The following is a 20,566-nucleotide window of genomic DNA, read 5'->3' as shown; positions in this document are numbered from 1 at the left end:
AATGACTTTTACCTGGTTAAATAAAGGTTATTTGTTGATTGATCGATTGATAAAACTGGGAGTTAACCAATTACCGCCTGGGTCAATTATCGGCCCCAATATCTGGTCTTTTGACGTAAAGCTTTAAATCTGTATTTTTTTATTTTTCGAAACTACTACATAAATATATCAGTAGATACTACATAGACACATATGATACATGTTATAAATAAAAGTAGAGAGTAAGTTAGTAATAACCAGCGCTCCTTTAGTGCTGATTGCCAACCCTCTGTTTACAAGTACTAGTCAGAACCTCCCTTTTTAACTGAGAATTCCAGTTTTTGTCCTTCTTTCCTGGTACTCATTGCTTATTTCTTCCTCCATGTTGTTTGTTTTTGCTACCGCAGATCGCGATCCGCGCGACAAGCTTCTGTTCACAACACGTTTTCATGTTCCGTCATTCAACCAAACAACAACGTGCCAACAATCTAAACTTTGTGTAAACATATCGACAAATATGAGAATAAATATATCAATCAATCAATGTTTACCTCTATAGCCCTAAATCACTAGTGTCTCAAAGGGCTGCACAAACCACAACACAAACCACTACGACATCCTCGGTAGGCCCACATAAGGGCAAGGAAAACTCACACCCAGTGGGACGTCGGTGACAATGATGACTATGAGAACCTTGGAGAGGAGGAAAGCAATGGATGTCGAGCGGGTCTAACATGATACTGTGAAAGTTCAATCCATAATGGATCCAACACAGCCGCGAGAGTCCAGTCCAAAGCGGACTGGACTCTCCGTTCACAGCGGAGCCAGCAGGAAACCATCCCAAGCGGAGGCGGATCAGCAGCGCATATATAAGTAAGTAAAGAAGAGAAGGCAGCAGCTCATTTCTGTAACATTGAGGAAACAATTATCGACCTAATTAGGCTACATGGAGGATATCAGAGTTAGTTTGATTTCATTGTTTGACATTGGGTTTGTGGCCGTCATCTCTCCTCGGTCCTTGCTTGTTGGGCGCCAAATGTGACTGACTCGTGCCGTGGGGTTCTTTTTAGGACCCATGTAAGTGAGCCAAGCGTGGTTGCCAGGTTACAATCTTATCCACTCACCTGTCATCTTCTTCCAGCCGGCTCCTGCACATGCCGGCCTGCAGGTGGCGTGTGGACCACGCCCCTTCCACAGACATATTTAGAAATACATCCATTTCCTACCGCTTGTTCCTTTCAGGGTGGCAGGGGGGCTGTCATTGAAGTATATTGTTTTATGAACTGATAACAGGAACAACATGGAGGGTGGAACTTACGGGAAAAGGCATGGAAAGATGCACTGCTGTGATTAGTGCCATGGGGGGCAAACTAAATATTGGAGTGGAATGTAAACAAAGGACTGGGCTGATGAATTTGTAAGTGAAATATTCCCAGTACCTTTTGCTTCTGCAACGGCAACAAAGTGAAAAAATAAAACACAGGTTTCTTAATATTTGTCGAGGGTTGTAATATTTAGCGCACCACTGCCAATACAAAACAACAACATGTAATGGAGAAAAACAAAGAACTGCATTTGTAGAGAAATGCTTTTCAGTGTCAGTTAAAAAGCATTCACACAATAATAATAATAATGATAATTAAAGCTGCAAGCAGCGATTGACGGGACCGCTTTGGCTGCTGCCCCCGTGACCCAAGCCCAGATAAGCGGTAGAAGATTGATGGATGGATTATTAAACAGAGAAAAAGTTGTATACATCAGTCTCATAGTAAGAACAGTTGTAAAGTGGCTTGGGCATTTTATAAGGACGCCTTGGTGCCACCATTTTGAGACTCTAATGCCCATATGGACAACAGCTAAAAAATACATATTTTTTGGCCTCTCGCGGCCCAAAAAAATGGGCCCCTGTCTATTGGTTAACAAATACTGTTATAATTATTATATGAAAGGGGCAAGTGGTAGAAGATGGATGGATACTATAAATAATATTACGCCATTACGCCCATTCAATTCAAATCATTCCTCTTTATAAATGTTTGGCTCATTCACGACATGCATGCTAACATTTTTCTTTCTTTCAAAAAGCTGTGTGGAAAGCGTGGAGGGTTACTACAGGCTTTAATGCGGAAATTCACTTGCCATCGGGGGGCAAAAACGTAGAGATCACTTCAAACAAAAATTTTAGTTTGTTACAAGACCCTCTTTTGCTAGCATGCTAACTTTCCGGCTAGTTTTGGAGGTACAAACATCTAAAATGTGTACCTTTCAACATTTTTATTGTTGTTAAGGATTTTTGTGGTTTCTGATCGTTTGTGAGGGTACCAAAGGGACTTCTGTATTTGTGCACGTATTGGCAGTGTCACGTGTACGAGGTTCGTTCTCCCGGGATGCAGACGGACGACTCCGGACAAGTCATGCAGGTAGGAACATCATTTAATATTCGAAAATCAAACACGTACCAAAAAACAGAAAACGAGCAGAAGGGAAAACGTGCTGATCGTACAATCTAGCACATGAAGCTAAACTAAGAGACAAGAAATACTAAAGGAACCTGTTGCATATGGCAAACAATGAAGCCAGACTGAGCGTGGCGAGAGAGGTGAATAAATAGCTCTCTGGTTAGTAGTCGACAACAGGTGAGCGTGCCAACCACTAACCAGAGGCAGGTGAACCCAATTAATCCCCACACACATTAAAACAAGCCCAGAGGTGCAAAAACAGGAACTAAGGGAGTCTAAAACTAACAGAACATAACAAAACATGATCCGGGCCACGGATCATGACAGGCAGAGCAGCTCACAAAGGACAGTTCTGCTTGTCGTTGTTTTAGCTTGTTAATAAATAGAAAGTTGATCCATTGTTCCTTGTTATGTGTGTTTGATACACACAAACAGACACACACACATACATACATACATATACATACACACACATATATATATATATCAGTGACGTGCAGTCAGGGGCGACAGGTGAGGCCATGCCGCCCATCATGGAAATAAAAAAATTTAAAAATAAAAATAAAATTATTATATTGTTATATGTATCCAGTGATTATACTATAAAGTTTTATTCCATTTAACTTCACCAGTTTTAAATGATTTTTTATTCAAAATCACTTAATTTTCACATTTGCCATTCAAATACTGAGAATTACTTGCGGTGAGTCACAGCCAGCTGAGCCTCCCGTGGATTGCGCAATGACTCGGCTAACTGCTGTTCTGTGCAGTGAGACCGTATTGCTATAGTGGCGCAGTGGGAGAGTGGCCGTGCACAACCCGAGGGGCCCTGGTTCAAATCCCACCTAGTACCAACCTCGTCACGTCCGTTGTGTCCTGAGCAAGACACTTCACCCTTGCTCCTGATGGGTGCTGGTTGGCGCCTTGCATGGCAGCTCCCTCCATCAGTGTGTGAATGTGTGTGTGAATGGGTAAATGTGGAAGTAGTGTCAAAGTGCTTTGAGTACCTTGAAGGTAGAAAAGCGCTATACAAGTACAACCCATTTATCATTTATTTATATTATACATTTCCATAGTTTGTTAGCTGAGGTATATAATGTACAGTGTATTTTGTCAACAACTGTATGTGTGTAACGTATTTCTTGTGCTGGGCAATCATAAAACTGCTGCGAAACACGTACAAACCCTGTTTCTATATGAGTTGGGAAATTGTGTTAGATGTAAATATAAATGGATTACAATGATTTGCAAATCCTTTTCAACCCATATTCAGTTGAATATGCTACAAAGACAACATATTTGATGTTCAAACTCATAAACTATTTTTTTTTTTGCAAATAATAATGAACTTAGAATTTCATGGCTGCAACACGTGCCAAAGTAGTTGGGAAAGGGCATGTTCACCACTGTGTTGCATCACCTTTTCTTTTAACAACACTCAATAAACATTTGGGAACTGAAGAAACTAATTGTTGAAGCTTTGAAAGTAGAATTCTTTCCCATTCTTGTTTTATGTAGAGCTTCAGTCGTTCAACAGTCCGGGGTCTCCGCTATCGTATTTTACGCTTCATAATGTGCCACACATTTTCCATGGGAGACAGGTCTGGACTGCAGGTGGGCCAGGAAAGTACCCGCACTCTTTTTATGAAGCCACGCTGTTTTAACACGTGCTGAATGAAGCAGGGGCGTCCATAAAAAAGATGGCGCTTGGATGGTAGAATATGTTGTTCCAAAAGCTGTATGTACCTTTCAGCATTAATGGTACCTTCACAGATGTGTAAGTTACCCATGCCTTGTGCACTAATGCACCCCCATACCATCACGCATGCTGGCTTTTCAATTTTGCGTCGATAACAGTCTGGATGGTTCGCTTCCCCTTTGGTCCGGATGACACAATGTCGAATATTTCCAAAAACAATTTGAAATGTGGACTTGTCAGACCACTTTTCCACTTTGCATCAGTCCATCTTAGATGATATCGGGCCCAGAGAAGCCGGCGGCGTTTCTGGATGTTGTTGATAAATGGCTTTCGCTTTGCATAGTAAAGCTTTAACTTGTACTTACAGATGTAGCGACCAGCTGTATTTAGTGACAGTGGCTTTCTGAAGTGTTCCTGAGCCCATGTGGTGATATCCTTTAGAGATTGAAGTCGGTTTTTGATACAGTGCCGTCTGAGGGTTGGAAGGTCACGGTCATTCAATGTTGGTTTCCGGCCATGCCGCTTACGTGGAGTGATTTCTCCAGATTCTCTGAACCTTTTGATGATATTATGGAGCGTAGATGTTGAAATCCCTAAATTTCCTGCAATTGCACTTTGAGAAAGTTTGTTCTTAAACTCTTTGACTATTTGCTCACGCAGTTGTGGACAAAGGGGTGTACCTCGCCCCATCCTTTCTTGTGGAAGACTGAGCATTTTTTGGGAAGCTGCTCTTATACCCAATCATGGCACCCACCTGTTCCCAATTAGCCAGCACACCTGTGGGATGTTCCAAATAAGTGTTTGATGAGCATTCCTCAACTTTATTAGTATTTATTGCCACCTTTCCCAACTTCTTTGTCACGTGTTGCTGGCATCGAATTCTAAAGTTAATGATTATTTGCAAAAAAATAAAAAATGTTTATCAGTTTGAACATGAAATATGTTGTCTTTGTAGCATATTCAACTGAATATGGGTTGAAAAGGATTTGCAAACCATTGTATTCCGTTTATATTTACATCTAACACAAATTCCCAACTCATATGGAAACGGGGTTTGTAATATTCCACTCCACTCACACCTTTTTAATTCCAATGAGTTTGTTGCTCACCTTTGAGTCTGCCTTGACACACATGGTTGCACCAGCCAGGCTGCGAGGAGGGTGATACTGGTGCCACATTGTGAGGGATACCGGCGAGCCGTCCGACCACTCCACGCTCGCCGATGACGCCGGTTTTCGAAGACCGATCCACGCGGCCGAACTGTCAGCAGAAACTAGAAAGGGTAGACTTCATACATGACTGCACGAGTTGCTCCGGGCAAACTCCTTATGATCCTACCGTTGGCCAGAAGGCTGAGCAGCATCTCCACCTCGGACAGAGAGCGCAGGCTGGTGAGGGTCGCGCCGTGAGAGACGCACGCCTGAGAAGACTCCTCCCAACTTCCTGCATCCGCCTGGGACAGAAGGTGGTAGCAGAAGCCGCCATGAGGCAGCCAGTCTTGGTCGCACGCTGTACGGACATACTGCCAGTTCTCTGGAGAGGAGGAAGCACAACATACTTCTTTACCCACTTGGTCGTTGCAGATATTGTCACAGGTCAGATGTCTGCACAGCTGTCCACATCTTGGACTTTTCGCTCTCCTTCTGCATACTTCATGGAGTTTGCACGTTTTACTCGAGTTCTCACCAAGAGGCTCAGCTCTGCGCGTGTCATTGGGCGTCTTCTTGCAGATGTAAGGCAGGGCCGACTCGCAGGAAAGACTCTGCCAGAGTCCATCAGAGCCGGAATTGTACACGCCGCACTGTCTGTCGTCCTCCAGGGGGCTGGCCGGCAGCGCTGATGGGAAGAACATTTAGGGGAGAACTCTAATTGACAATTCTGTTGTGTTGAGGGTTGCAAAATATCAGGAATATTCAAACTTTCCATGGGAATTAAAAGTAAAGTAGCAATGATAGTCACACACACACACACACACACACACACACACGCACTAGGTGTGGTGAAATATGTCCTCTAAATTTGACCCATCCCCTTGTTCACGTAAAAGTATCAAGATTTCCGTGCTCAATTATGTGGTTATATGAATGGATTCTACATGTGCCAGCCATCTTTTCTGGGTAAGAAGTCCCTGAAAGTTTGTACACTAAAGCAGATTTTGTCACATTGAGTGGGTGACAAACCCCAAAATGCAGAGAAAGCGGCAGGTTTTGTGCAGGAAAACATGATTTAATCTTTAAAAATGAAAAAACTCAAACCAGGAACAAGGAACAGCCAAACAGGATCCAGCAAACAGGAACTAGCAACAAAAAGACAGCAGGCTGCAAACAGCTACAGGTTCAGGTACAAACGGTCGGAGCTACAAGTCGTAATGATAATAATCCAGCCCAGAGTGGAGGGACAAGCAGGTCTAAATAGCAACTGGCTGATTGACACCAGGTGTGGCCCGGTGCCAAACAGCCCCAGCTGAGGGGGAAAAGCACTCAGGGATAACAGCAGGAAATAAAGACAAAATAAAAGCGTTTAGAGGAAATAAGACAAACACAGAGGAAAAACTAAAACATGTATTCTACATGTGCCAACCATCTTTTCTGGGTAAGAAGTCCCTGAAAGTTTGTACACTAAAGCAGATTTTGTCACATTGAGTGGGTGACGAACCCCAAAATGCAGAGAAGGCGGCAGGGTTTTTTGCAGGAAAACATGATTTAATCTTTAAAAATGAAAAAACTCAAACCAGGAACTAGGAACAGCCAAACAGGATCCAGCAAACAGGAACTAGCAACAAAAATACAGCAGGCTGCAAACAGCTACAGGTTCAGGTACAAACGGTCGGAGCTACAAGTCGTAATGATAATAATCCAGCCCAGAGTGGAGGGAGAAGCAGGTCTAAATAGCAGCTGGCTGATTGACACCAGGTGTGTTCCGGTGCCAATCAGCCACAGCTGAGGGGAAAAAGCACTCAGGGATAACAGCAGGAAATAAAGACAAAATAAAAGCGTTTAGAGGAAATAAGACAACCATCTTTTCTAGGTAAGAAGTCCCTGAAAGTTTGTACACTAAAGCAGATTGTGTCACATTGAGTGGGTGACGAACCCCAAACTGCAGAGAAGGCGGCAGGCTTTGTGCAGGAAAATATGACTTAATCTTTAAAAATGGAAAAAACACAAACCAGGAACTAGGAACAGCCAAACAGGATCCAGCAAACAGGAACTAGCAACAAAACGACAGCAGGCTGCAAACAGCTACAGGTTCAGGTACAAACGGTCGGAGCTACAAGTCGTAATGATAATAATCCAGCCCAGAGTGGAGGGACAAGCAGGTCAAAATAACATCTGGCTGATTGACACCAGGTGTGGCCCGGTGCCAATCAGCCACAGCTGATGGGAAAAAGCACTCAGGGATAACAGCAGGAAATAAAGACAAAATAAAAGTGTTTACAGGAAATAAGACAAACACAGAGTGAGTGTGAATGTGAATTATATTTATATAGCGCTTTTCTCTAGTGACTCAAAGCGCTTTACATAGTGAAACCCAATATCCATGTTACATTTAAACCAGAGGAAAAACTAAAACATGACCAAACTGTCAGGTACAAACCTGACAGTTTTCACCATAAGAAACAACGTAAATATGAATAATTGGTTCCAGCCTTGTAAAAAGTCGATATTTTAGTGAATATTTGTACACTTTGAACTCGGGTTGTCCTGATACCCATATTTTGGTACCGGTACCAGTACGTAAATGTATTTCGATACTGTTCTAAATAAAGGGGACCACAGAAAAATGTCATTATTGGCTTTATTTGAACAAAAAATCTTAGGGTATATGAAATATTTGTTTATTATTGTAATTTAGTCCGTAAATAAAATAGTGAACTTGTCTTTTAGTAGTAAGTAAACAAACAAAGACTCCTAATTAGTCTGCTGACGTATGCAGTAACATATTGTGTCATTTATACACCTATTATTTTGTACACATTATGGGGGAAAAACTGTAAAAATGGACAATTAATCTACTTGTTCATTTACTGTTAATATCTGTTTATTTTCTGTTTTAACATGTTCTATCAACACTTCTGTTACAATGTAATAATCACTTATTGTTCTCTTCTTTGATACTTGACATTAGTTTTGGATGATACCACAAATTTGGGTATGGATCCGATACCAAGTACCTACAGGATCATATATTGGTCATATTCAAAGTCCTCATGTGTTTACGGACGTATTTACTGACTTTAAAAACATAATATACATTTTTTTTTAATCTTTAAAAAAACTGTACTTTTTAGAGGCAGTATAGTACCGAATATGATTCATTTGTATCGCAGTACTATACTATACTGTACAACCCTACTTTGAACAGGACATAAAGTGCCAAACACTACTGTACATCAAACAAACATAAAGAGATGATGGATCAACTTTCGATTTATTAACAAGCTAAAACAACAACAAGGACAAGCTCAACTGTCCTGTGTTGCTCTGCCAAAACGCGCACAAGCACAGATGTCCCTTTGGTGCCCTCACAAACTATCAGAACCACAAAAATCCTTAACTTAAATAACAATAATTATTTTAAAAGGTAAAATTCACTTACACTTAACATGAAATCATTACATATGGCTCTTTTAAATATTGCAATGGCCTTACAGCCCAAATTGTTTGTTGTGGTTGTAGTTTGCGATCCATACCTGTGGTGAAGTTGACCAATGATAGAGGCGCTCCATCGGACCACTGCCACCCCCGCCCGTCTTTCAGGTGGTTTAGCCCTATCCACACCATGGCTGCGACAGTATCCATGCGGTCTAAGACAAGAATCAAGCAAAAGAACACTTCATGATCTGAGTGCAAAAAAACCAAAACATAGTTCTCACAGAACCATAGTAAAAACAGTTACGATCCTATCTCATGTCCATACCTCGGATGTACCTGTGCTCTGCCAAGCTAGTGATGCTCAGCAGATCCCCCCCTTGAGCCTGGCAGGTGAGCAGCGCCTGACTCCAGGTGAGGATGGTGTACAAGTTGAACTGGTAGCAAGCACGCAGCTCCTGGTTGGACTCCCAGAAATGCTCACAGCTGTAATCTACCATCAGTAGCTACATGTCAGTCCAAATTGCACTCACATATCCAGAAAATGGACATCATTTCACAAAACACATTCCCTCCAGCAAGGTGTGCGTGTGCTAAAGGACGTGCAAACTGGACAGAGCACGGAGCGGAGGATTGTGTCTCTCAGGTGAGCAGAATCCATTTAGCGTGTCCGTCTTCTTGAATACCGTATTTCCTTGAATTGCCGGCGGGCATATAGTATGCGCCTGCCTTGAATTACTGACAGGTCAAACTGGTTTGGCAAAATAATTAGCGCATGCTTAGTATTACCACCGGGTCAAACTCGTCACGTCGACGAGTGACACTTCCCCGGTCATCATTTTCAAAATGGAGGAGGCTGATTTCAATCATTTTAAATCGCATAAAGGGAAGAAGATTAAGAGCTATTCAGTAGGATTTAAGGTCCAAGCTATTGAATATGCAAAAATTAACAGTAAGCAGCTATGTTTTATTGATATACCGTAGCTGCGTGTGTCAAATATGAGTCATTAAATGACTCCCGCCTCCTGGTGGCAGAGGGCGCTAGTGATCCTTCTTGCGACTACTCGGCTGCAGAAGAAGTGACAACAAGTATCGTGATATGTGCTGGGGAACAGATATGACGCGGGGGTGAAAGATGGACCTTTTAGGATGTAACACCACTACTCTTATGCTGGCTATGTAAACAACCGGGCTGAAATAAAGCATGTTCCAGTCATAAATACCCAGTGTATTATTTATACAATAACACCTCATGGTGGCAGCGGTGGGATAAAGAGATCGCCCACGGAGCAGAACGAGAGAGGGAGTTGTCCGAGGATAGTTCTGTCGTTGCCCGCACTACACGTAAGGAGCCGAGCTAACTGATAGCAGCGGTCTGCACGTCGGGAGCAACCCATAGGACACACCTACCAACCATGAACTGGACCAGCAAGAGTAAGCAGCGTGTGTTTATTTTGTCCTCTTGCTTGCACTTTTAACATGGAGGATTACATATCTAAAATAAAACAGTTTTCTAAACTGGACTTTCAATCGAAGCAGGAGGTAATAAAGGAAGATCTCCATCGAGACAGAGAGACTTTTAAAACTGAAGAAAGATAAGGAAGACTTCTATAAACAAGTTGGATGATTTTGATCAGAAGGAGCTGTGCATGGACTTAATTTATAAGTAAATGTAAGACCATAATAACGTTTTTTTTATTAAATGTGCTTTTCATGATAGTATCCTTACATCACACTCAAATTTATAAGCGCAGGCCTAAATTTACCACATGCCTTTGGTAAACGCCGGAGTGAGAAGAGGTTTTAAAATAATTAGCGCCCCGGCGGCAATTCAAGGAAATACGGTATGTGCTGATCGTCAGAACGCCCACAATACAGGGAAAAGACGCTAACATAATTATTTAGCACACGCAAAGTGATTTATCAATGCTGAAACTGTTCCGCGGGCGCCAGTACGTCGAGAAATCATGTGCAAACTGTCTTTTGGGCAGGAACAGCTGTGAAAAAAGAAGGTAATCGTGTTGTTCATCGTATGAACTGTCTATGTAAGTGGACTGCCAAAAATACAAATATCAGACATGTTGTCTGTCGGAGGACTTAAGGGGATGATGAAAACTAATTCAATTAATGCGTTTTAGCGTCTGCTGGCGTGTTGTTTTTTTTTTATGTTGTTCGTTTTTTTATTAAGGAAAAATATCATTATACTCTATCTCTTATATTTAAAAAAAGCATTTTCTTGCATTTGGATCATTCCAGATGCATGAATGTGGTGTTGTGACCGTCCATCGCCTCCCTGCAGAGCGTCAGAACATGTGTACTTACTACTTTGACTAGGTAAAACACAGGTGAAATTACTACTTGCACTGGGTTGAACACATGTAAACTTAATATACTTCCACTGTATATAACATATGTGAACTTACTACTTTTACTGGGTGGAACACATGTATACTTACTACTCCTACTGGGTAAAACATATGTGAACTTACTACTTTCACTCAGTAGAACACGTGTACTTACTACTTCTACTGGGTAAAACACAGGTGAACTTACTACTCTTACTGGGTCGAACACATGTAAACTTACTACCCTTACTGGTAGAACACATGTAAACTTACTATACTTCCGCTGGGCAGAACATATGTGAACTTACTAATTTTACTGGGTGGAACACATGTGTACTTACTACTTTGACTGGGTAAAAAACAAGTGAACTTACTACTTTCACTTGGTAAAACATGTGTTCTTACTACTTTGACTGGGTGAAACACAGGTGAACTTACTACTCTTACCAGGTCGAACACATGTAAACTTACTACCTCTACTGGTAGAACACGTATAAAATTACTATTCCCACTTGGTTGAACACATGTAAACTTACTATACTTCCACTGGGTAGAACATATGTGAACTTACTACTTTTACTGAGTGGAACACATGTGTACTTACTACTTTCACTGGGTAGAACACATGTGTACTTACTACTTTCACTGGGTAGAACATGTGTACTTACTACTTCGAATGGGTAGAACACAGGTGAACTTACTACTCTTACTGGGTCGAACACATGTAAACTTACTACCTCTACTGGTAGAACACGTGTGAACTTACTACCTCCATTGGGTAGAATATATGTGAACTTACTACTTTTACTGGGTAGAACACATGTGTACTTACTTCTACTCGGTAGAACACATGTGTACTTACTACTTCTACTGGGTAAAACACATGTGAACTTACTATTTTGACTGGGTAGAACCCTTGTACTTACTACTTCGACTGGGTAAAACTCAAGTGAACTTACTACTCTTACTAGGCCAAACACATGTAAACTTAGTACTTTTACTGGGTGGAACACATATATACTTACTACTTCTACTGCGTAGAACACGTGTACTTACTACTTCTAATGGGTAAAACACAGGTGAACTTACTACTTTTACTGGGTGGAAACACATATACTTACTACACTTACTAGGCCGAACACAGGTGAACTTACTACTTCTACTGTGTAGAACACATGTGAATTTACTACTTTCACTGGGTAGAACATGTATACTTACTACTTCGACTGTGTAAAACACAGGTGAACTTACTACTCTTACTAGGTCGAACACATGTAAACTTACTACTTTTACTAGGTGGAACACATGTATACTTACTACTTCTACTGGGTAAAACACATGTGTACTTACTCCCTCTACTGGGTAAAACACATGTGAACTTACTACTTTCACTGGGTAGAACATGTGTACTTACTACTTCGACTGTGTAAAACACAGGTGAACTTAATACTCTTACGAGGTCGAACACATGTAAACTTACTACTTTTACTGGGTGGAACACATGTATACTTACTACTTCTACTGCGTAGAACACATGTGAACTTATTACTCTTACTAGGTCGAACACATGTAAACTTACTACTTTTACTGGGTGGAACACATGTATACTTACTACTTCTACTGCGTAGAATGCATGTGCACTTACTACTCTACTGGGTAAAACACAGGTGAACTTACTACCTCTACTGGTAGAACACGTGTGAACTTACTACCTCCACTGGGTAGAACACGTGAACTTACTACTTTTACTGGGTGGAACACATGTATACTTACTACTTCTACTGCGTAGAACGCATGTGCACTTACTACTCTACTGGGTAAAACACATGTGAACTTACTACCTCTACTGGTAAAACACGTGTGAACTTACTACCTCCACTGGGTAGAACACATGTGAACTTACTACTTTTACTGGGTGGAACACATGTATACTTACTACTTCTACTGTGTAGAACACATGTGAACTTATTACTCTTACTAGGTCGAACACATGTAAACTTACTACTTTTACTGGGTGGAACAAGTTCACATGTGTTCTACCCAGTGGAGGTAGTAAGTTCACATGTGTTCTACCAGTAGAGGTAGTAAGTTCACCTGTGTTTTACCCAGTAGAGTAGTAAGTGCACATGCGTTCTACGCAGTAGAAGTAGTAAGTATACTTAAGTATACTTAAGTGAACTTAAGTATACTTAAGTATACCTCCACTGAGTAGAACACATGTGAACTTACTACTTTTACTGGGTGGAACACATGTGAACTTACTACTTTTACTGGGTGGAACACATGTATACTTACTACTGCTACTGCGTAGAACACATGTGAACTTACTACTCTTACTAGGTCGAACACATGTAAACTCACTACTTTTACTGGGTGGAACACATGTACACTTATTACTTCTACTGCGTAGAACGCATGTGAACTTACTACTCCCACTGGGTAGAACATATGTGAAATTACTACTTCCACTGGGTAGAACACATGTGAACTTACTACTTTTACTGGGTAGAACACATGTGAACTGACTACCTCTACTGGGGAAAACACATGTGTACTTGAAGCACTGAGAAATGGCGACCGACTAGATAAACAGGAAGTGAGGTAGGGGGGCTGCACCTCTAGTTGGTAAATGCAGGTTCCACTGTGAGGTACGTGAGAGTATTGAGGACTGCACGGGTGTGTTATTTACCATGCACCGGACAGAAACCCCACATTTCCGCCTCATCATATCGGGTGGTGGTGGAGCACCATGGCAGATGATCTTCGCGGCCCTCCGTAGTGCACTCAGAGTACCATTTGTTGTTGTACTTAAATGGCAAGGCGCACGGCATGCCATGTGCATTCCCTAACAAAGTGTGGATCTCTGGAAACACATCATTCCTTTGACATTATCCATTTGACATTTTTCATTTGATTGGCAGTTCTTTGGTTTACCTTCATAGGGGTTGGAGCAAGGCCCCTCCCTCGGGGTGTTGTAGCGCTTCCACTCATGGTAAGAGTTCCTCTTGGCCACCACAGCGTTCCCAGCGACAGCCACCTTCCAGCGAGAAGCTCCGTACAGCATGTGTCCTCGACAGCGCCACCACAGCACGGGATGGGAGGTGTCGCACTCGAACATGGCGAGAGGTTGCACGGCGTCCGATATGTCAAGGCCCAAGCACGTGCTGCTGCCCGAGTTGAAAAGGCGATGGTGTGAGACCCACTTCCACAACATGCCGCGCGTGGGCCGCTGGCAGTCCCGCAGCACCAGGCTAGAACCTTCCACGGACACGCAGCGCTTTAGCCGGTCGCTCTCCAGGATGAACAGACCCTTCTCTGGAGAGGATAGGAGGAGGAGGGCAAGAAGACCATATTTTCACTAAATGAAATATGTACAATCTACACACTGCAAGTATATATATCATTTAGTAACAGACACCTTCATAACAATATGTAATATGTACAATATACACACTGCAAGAATATATGTATAATGTAGTAACATACACCTTCATAACAATATGTAATATGCACAATATACACACTGCAAGTATATAATGTAGTAACAGACACCTTCATAACAATATGTAATATGTACAATTTACACACTGCAAGTATATTTACAGTATATAATGTAGTAACAGACACCTTCATAACAATATGTAATATGTACAATATACACAATGCAAGTATATATATTATTTAGTAACAGACACCTTCATAACACTATATAATATGTACAATATACACACTGCAAGTATATATACATATATATATATATATATATATATATATAATGTAGTAACAGACACCTTCATAACAATATGTAATATGTACAATATACACAATGCAAGTATATATATTATTTAGTAACAGACACCTTCATAACACTATATAATATGTACAATATACACACTGCAAGTATATATACATATATATATATATATATATATAATGTAGTAACAGACACCTTCATGACAATATGTAATATGTACAATATACACACTGCAAGTATATAATGTAGTAACAGACACCTTCATAACAATATGTAATATGTACAATTTACACACTGCAAGTATATTTACAGTATATAATGTATTAACAGACACCTTCATAACAATATGTAATATGTACAATGTACACAATGCAAGTATATATATAATTTAGTAACAGACACCTTCATAACACTATATAATATGTACAATATACACACTGTAATATGTACAATATACACAATGCAAGTATATATATCATGTAGTAACAGACACCTTCATAACAATATGTAATATGTACAATATACACACTGCAAGTATATCATGTAGTAACAGACACCTTCATAACAATATGTATTATGTTCAATATTTACTGTATTTAGATCATTAAAATCTTTCTGGCAACAAATGTGTGTTCCTACTTCTGGAAACAAACGCCAGTGTCTTTCCTAATCGTGGCAAACTTGGTAACAGACAACGAAGACGATTATTTTTGGACAAATGAGGATTCACAACCTTATCTTTTTGAAGCTGAATATACTGAGGATAAACTGCTGCTTCTAGAAGCGAGCATGAGGGAAAGGTGACACGTAGGAGCGGACGGAAGCCTAGAGAGTGAGGCCGGCGTAACACGAAATTCTATATGTGGAATGTGAAGGTGAGCGAGATAGACATAAATGGAGTGCTTACCCAAATAAGCCAGGAAAAACGTCAGACTTTAATATTGATCGTGATACACGCAGCAGGTCATGCGTGTTACAGTACATATGCCGTCTGTCTTGCTGTGTACAAACAAAACATGAGATAATACTTTACAGATACTGTAATATTATAGTTTATGTTTTTCACTCAGTACAGATTGGTGTTCTATCACAGTATTGTGCATTACAAACTCAAACCTGTTTTGTAGTGATCTAGAAGCTAGCTTATCGCTTTCCGTACGGCTAAAACCGAAGTATGCCGATGTGTTACTACGCTTTTTAAATGCATTTTTAAAGCATTTTAGAGATAGAATTGATTGCTAACATTAGCTACATTGCTAGCCACCCAGAACAAGCTCATTTTTACATGTTAGAATGGGAAAAAAAACATCTGTCTTTAAAAAAGTGCAGTACCCCTTTAAAGCCTGACTTACAGATAAATAACAAGTGTGTATACAAAACCTGGATGGAGAATGTTTTTAGAGCGCTGTATGGGCGGGATAGAGCGTCTCTTGATAGCTTTATGGTTAGCTGACTTTTGCTAGCTTTAATTTACAACTCAGAATGCATAAAAACGAGTTCTTACCTTACATGAGGATTGTAAATGAGAGGTAATATTTTTTTAAGTGCAGTTCTCCTTTAAAATACAAAATCTAGTACAGAAGACATGTAAATATTATTTTTAATTATTGATCACAGACTCAACCAGTGATGACAGAAAAGTGTTTTAAGGTGAGTTACTAAGAGTCAAACTGCATTGATGTAGTTTTTGCATGACACATAATTCCTCTGGCAGATGATGAAGGGTACATAAGTAATAGTGCACTGACGTACTGTAAACATTAATTCATCTTGCAGATGATGAAGTGTACATGAATAATACTGCACTGACTTACTGTAAACATAATAATCTTGCAGATGATGAAGTGTACATGAATAATACTGCACTGACTTACTGTAAACATAATCTTGCAGATGATGAAGTGTACATGAATAATACTGCACTGATTACTGTAAACATAATAATCTTGCAGATGATGAAGTGTACATGAATAATACTGCACTGATTACTGTAAACATAATAATATTAAAAATTATGATGTGTACATGAATAATAATGCACTGACTTAATGTAAACATAATCTTGCAGATGATGAAGTGTACATGAATAATACTGCACTGACTTACTGTAAACATAATAATCTTGCAGATGACGAAGTGTACATGAATAATAGTGCACTGACTTACTGTAAACATAATAATCTTGCATATGATGAAGTGTGCATGAATAATACTGCACTGATTACTGTAAACATAATAATCTTATAAATTATGATGTGTACATGAATAATAATGCACTGATTTAATATAAACATAATCTTGCAGATGATGGAAGTGTACATGAATAATACTGCACTGATTACTGTAAACATAATAATCTTATAAATTATGATGTGTACATGAATAATAATGCACTGACTTACTGTAAACATAATAATCTTGCAGATGATGAAGTGTACATGAATAATACTGCACTGACTTACTGTAAACATAATAATCTTGCAGATGATGAAGTGTACATGAATAATACTGCACTGACTTACTGTAAACATAATAATCTTGCAGATGATGAAGTGTACATGAATAATACTGCACTGACTTACTGTAAACATAATAATCTTGCAGATGATGAAGTGTACATGAATAATACTGCACTGACTTACTGTAAACATAATAATCTTGCAGATGATGAAGTGTACATGAATAATACTGCACTGACTTACTGTAAACATAATAATCTTGCAGATGATGAAGTGTACATGAATAATAGTGCACAGACTTACTGTAAAAGTGCAGCAGTTGTTGTGGCTGCAGGAGCTGCTGGTCCTCCTGGGCGTCACACAGACAGATGGGCAGCAGCAAGAAGATCAGAGAAAAGTTGGCCATGCCGAGGAACAACTGCAAGAACATTTGGACGGCGCTGTGCGAGGAGATGCAAATGTCGGAACATTCCGAGCCCGAGTCGGCGAAATTTTTTCCGTCTCTCCAAAACTTAGTCGAGTTCCAGAACTTAGTCTGCGGAAACATCAACTGTCCAGCCTGGAAGATGTTGTCGTCTTTAGACCAACAACAACATGCTAACTTTATACCAATGTAACCTATTTTTATGGTTTTGCCTCTTTGTGATGTTAAGTTCCTGTTATACAGTATATGCCTTGAGCTCTTATTTTGAAGGTGAAAAGAACGGAAATGATGTCATGTTGGAGTGGAGCGGAGATTTAAAAACAAACGAAATAAAATAGTCCTCGCTTTAATTCCACATATTCCACATCAACCAGAAGACTGCAGCCAGATGAAAGAAGTCTGTGTACTTTCTGACAAGACGAAGCTTCGCCATGGCTAACTGCGGCTAAATGAGATGAAGCTAGCTGACTCTCCGGACTTTACGGTAATTAAACGCCTTTCTTTTGCGGGACCAATACCCCAATGTAACCGAGGGTTTATATAAGTCGCCTATACTGTATCAAACTATAAATTAACAAACACGGAGGCTCTAGTTTACACGAGGACCACCTTATTTCGTTTGTTTTCAAAACTCCGCGCCACTCCAACATGACATAATTTCCGTTCTTTTCACCTTCAAAATAAGAGCTCAAGGCATATACCAGGGTTCACCAAGGCGGTGCCCGCGGGCACCAGGTTGCCCGTAAGGACCAGATGAGTCGCCCGCTGGCTTGTTCTAAAAAATGCTCAAATAGCAGCACTTACCAGTGAGCTGCCTCTATTTTTCAAATTGTTTTTATTTACTAGCAAGCTGGTCTCACTTTGCTCGACATTTTTAATTCTAAGAGAGACAAAACTCAAATAGACTTTAAAAATCCAAGAAATATTTTAAAGACTTGGTCTTCACTTGTTTAAATACATTCATTTTTTTTTAACTTTGCTTCTTATAACTTTTAGAAAGACAATTTTAGAGAAAAAAATACAACCTTAAAAATGATTTTCGGATTTTTAAACACATATACCTTTTTACCTTTTAAATTCCTTCCTCTTCTTTCCTGTCAATTTAAATCAATGTTGTTTTTATTGTAAAGAATAATAAATACATTTTAATTTAATTCTTGATTTTAGCTTCTGTTTTTTCGACAAAGAATATTTGTGAAATATTTCTTCAAACTTATTATGATTAAAATTCAAAAAAAATATTCTGGCAAACCAAGAAAATCTGTAGAATCAAATCTAAATCTTATTTCAAAGTCTTTTGAATTTCTTGAAAAAATTTTGTTCTGGAAAATCTAGAAGAAATAATGATTTGTCTTTGTTAGAAATATAGCGTGGTCCAATTTGTTATATATTTTAACAAAGTGCAGATTGGATTTTAACCTATTTAAAACATGTCATCAAAATTCTAAAAGTACCGTATTTTCTTGAATTGCCGCCAGGGCGCTAATTAATTTAAAACCTCTTCTCACTCCTGCGCTTACCAAAGGCATCCGGTAAAAGTAAGCATGCGCTAATTAATTTAAAACCTCTTCTCACTCCTGCGCTTACTAAAGGCATGCGGTAAAAGTAAGCATGCGCTAATTATTTTAAAACCTCTTCTCTCTCCGGCACTTACCAAAGGTATGCAGTAAAAAATTGAATGTGATGTAAGCTTGGACCTTAAATCCTACTGACTAGCTGTTAATCATCTTCCCTTTATGCGATTTCAAATTACCGGTATTGAAATCAGCCTCCTCCATTTTGAAAATGATGACAGGGGAAGTGTCACTCGTGACGTGACGAGTTTGACCCGGCGGTAATACTAAGCATGCGCTAATTATTTTGGGAAGCGAGTTTGACCCGGCAGTAATTCAAGGCAGGCGCATACTATATGCCCTGCAATAATTCAAGGAAATACGGTAATCTTAATCAAGAAAAATTACTAATGATGTTCCATAAATTCTTTTTTAAATTTTTTCAAAAAGATTCGAATTAGCTAGTTTTTCTCTTCATTTTTTTCGGTTGAATTTTAAAGTTTAAAGAGTCGAAATTGAAGATAAACTATGTTTCAAAATTTAATTTTCTTTTTTTTTGTGTTTTCTCTTCTTTTAAACCATTCAATTAAGTGTTTTTTTCATCATTTATTCTCTACAAAAAGACCTTCCATAAAAGGAAAAAAAATGTACGACGGAATGACAGACAGAAATACCCATTTTTATATATATATGGATTTATTTTTTAAAGGTAAATTGAGCAAATTGGCTATTTCTGGCAATTGATTTAAGTGTGTATCAAACTGGTAGCCCTTCACATTAATCAGTACCCAAGAAGTAGCTCTTGGTTTCAAAAAGGTTGCTGACCGCTGTATATAATGTATAACAGGAACTTAACATCACAAAGAGGCAAAACCATAAAAATAGGTAACACAAACAACAACATGCTAACTTTATACCAACAACAACATGCTAACTATGAGCTAGCAGTGACTTAGTTAGCTTTAAACGCTCCTAGGATGGAAACCATGGTGATGCGTTCAAGGACTCCTCCCAAGTATGGGCCGTTTCAACTCTCAAAATTCAACCTGGATTTCTTTCTTACTTCATACATTGAATAACTCAAAATGTTTAATGGCTTGTCTCGCATCTTTGCACATAATTCTAAAAAGTGTCATTCATGGTAATATTCATGATATCCATCCATCGTGTCACGGGGGCAGCAGCCTAAGAAGAGAAGCTCGGACTTCCCTCTCCCCAGCCGCTTTGTCCAGCTTCTCTCGGGGGATCCAGGGTGGTTCCCAGGCCAACTGGGAGACATGGTCTCCCCAACGTGTCCTTGGTCTT

At 39.7% G+C, this 20,566-nt stretch overlaps 1 protein-coding gene and 2 long non-coding RNA genes across 6 annotated transcripts in view; 2 read left to right on the top strand and 1 right to left on the bottom strand.

The window, feature by feature from the left end:
* The window catches only part of pla2r1 (phospholipase A2 receptor 1), a 105,754-nt gene that overhangs the window by 84,393 nt on the left and 795 nt on the right, over positions 1-20,566 (bottom strand). For 3 of the 4 annotated variants that reach the window (XM_061887312.1, XM_061887314.1, XM_061887313.1), the window contains exons 1-8: positions 17,588-18,364; positions 14,006-14,386; positions 13,761-13,934; positions 9,055-9,219; positions 8,828-8,941; positions 5,824-5,973; positions 5,476-5,670; positions 5,247-5,410 (exon numbers count right to left, since the gene is read on the bottom strand). In XM_061887312.1, the coding sequence (XP_061743296.1) occupies positions 5,247-5,410; positions 5,476-5,670; positions 5,824-5,973; positions 8,828-8,941; positions 9,055-9,219; positions 13,761-13,934; positions 14,006-14,386; positions 17,588-17,831 (1,587 nt within the window). In that variant the 5' untranslated portion in view covers positions 17,832-18,364. Of the gene's footprint in view, positions 1-5,246; positions 5,411-5,475; positions 5,671-5,823; positions 5,974-8,827; positions 8,942-9,054; positions 9,220-13,760; positions 13,935-14,005; positions 14,387-15,732; positions 15,825-17,587; positions 18,365-20,566 lie in introns of those variants that run through there. The other variant, XM_061887315.1, reaches the window with a different exon arrangement.
* On the top strand, positions 10,008-14,538 carry LOC133542993 (uncharacterized). The gene is made up of 2 exons (XR_009804276.1): positions 10,008-10,160; positions 14,014-14,538. It is a non-coding gene; the product is annotated as an uncharacterized LOC133542993 (long non-coding RNA).
* Positions 17,631-20,566, top strand: part of LOC133542992 (uncharacterized) — a 35,500-nt gene continuing 32,564 nt past the window's right edge. Inside the window, exon 1 of the long non-coding RNA XR_009804275.1 lies at positions 17,631-18,192. This is a non-coding gene — a long non-coding RNA (uncharacterized LOC133542992). The remainder of the gene's footprint in view (positions 18,193-20,566) is intronic.

Source organism: Nerophis ophidion, linkage group LG25 (genome assembly GCF_033978795.1).
Source record: "Nerophis ophidion isolate RoL-2023_Sa linkage group LG25, RoL_Noph_v1.0, whole genome shotgun sequence".
In the NCBI taxonomy this organism is placed as follows: Eukaryota; Metazoa; Chordata; class Actinopteri; order Syngnathiformes; family Syngnathidae; genus Nerophis; species Nerophis ophidion.
The sequence above is the reverse complement of the archived record's forward strand: the minus strand, read 5'-3'. Positions and strand labels throughout refer to the sequence as shown.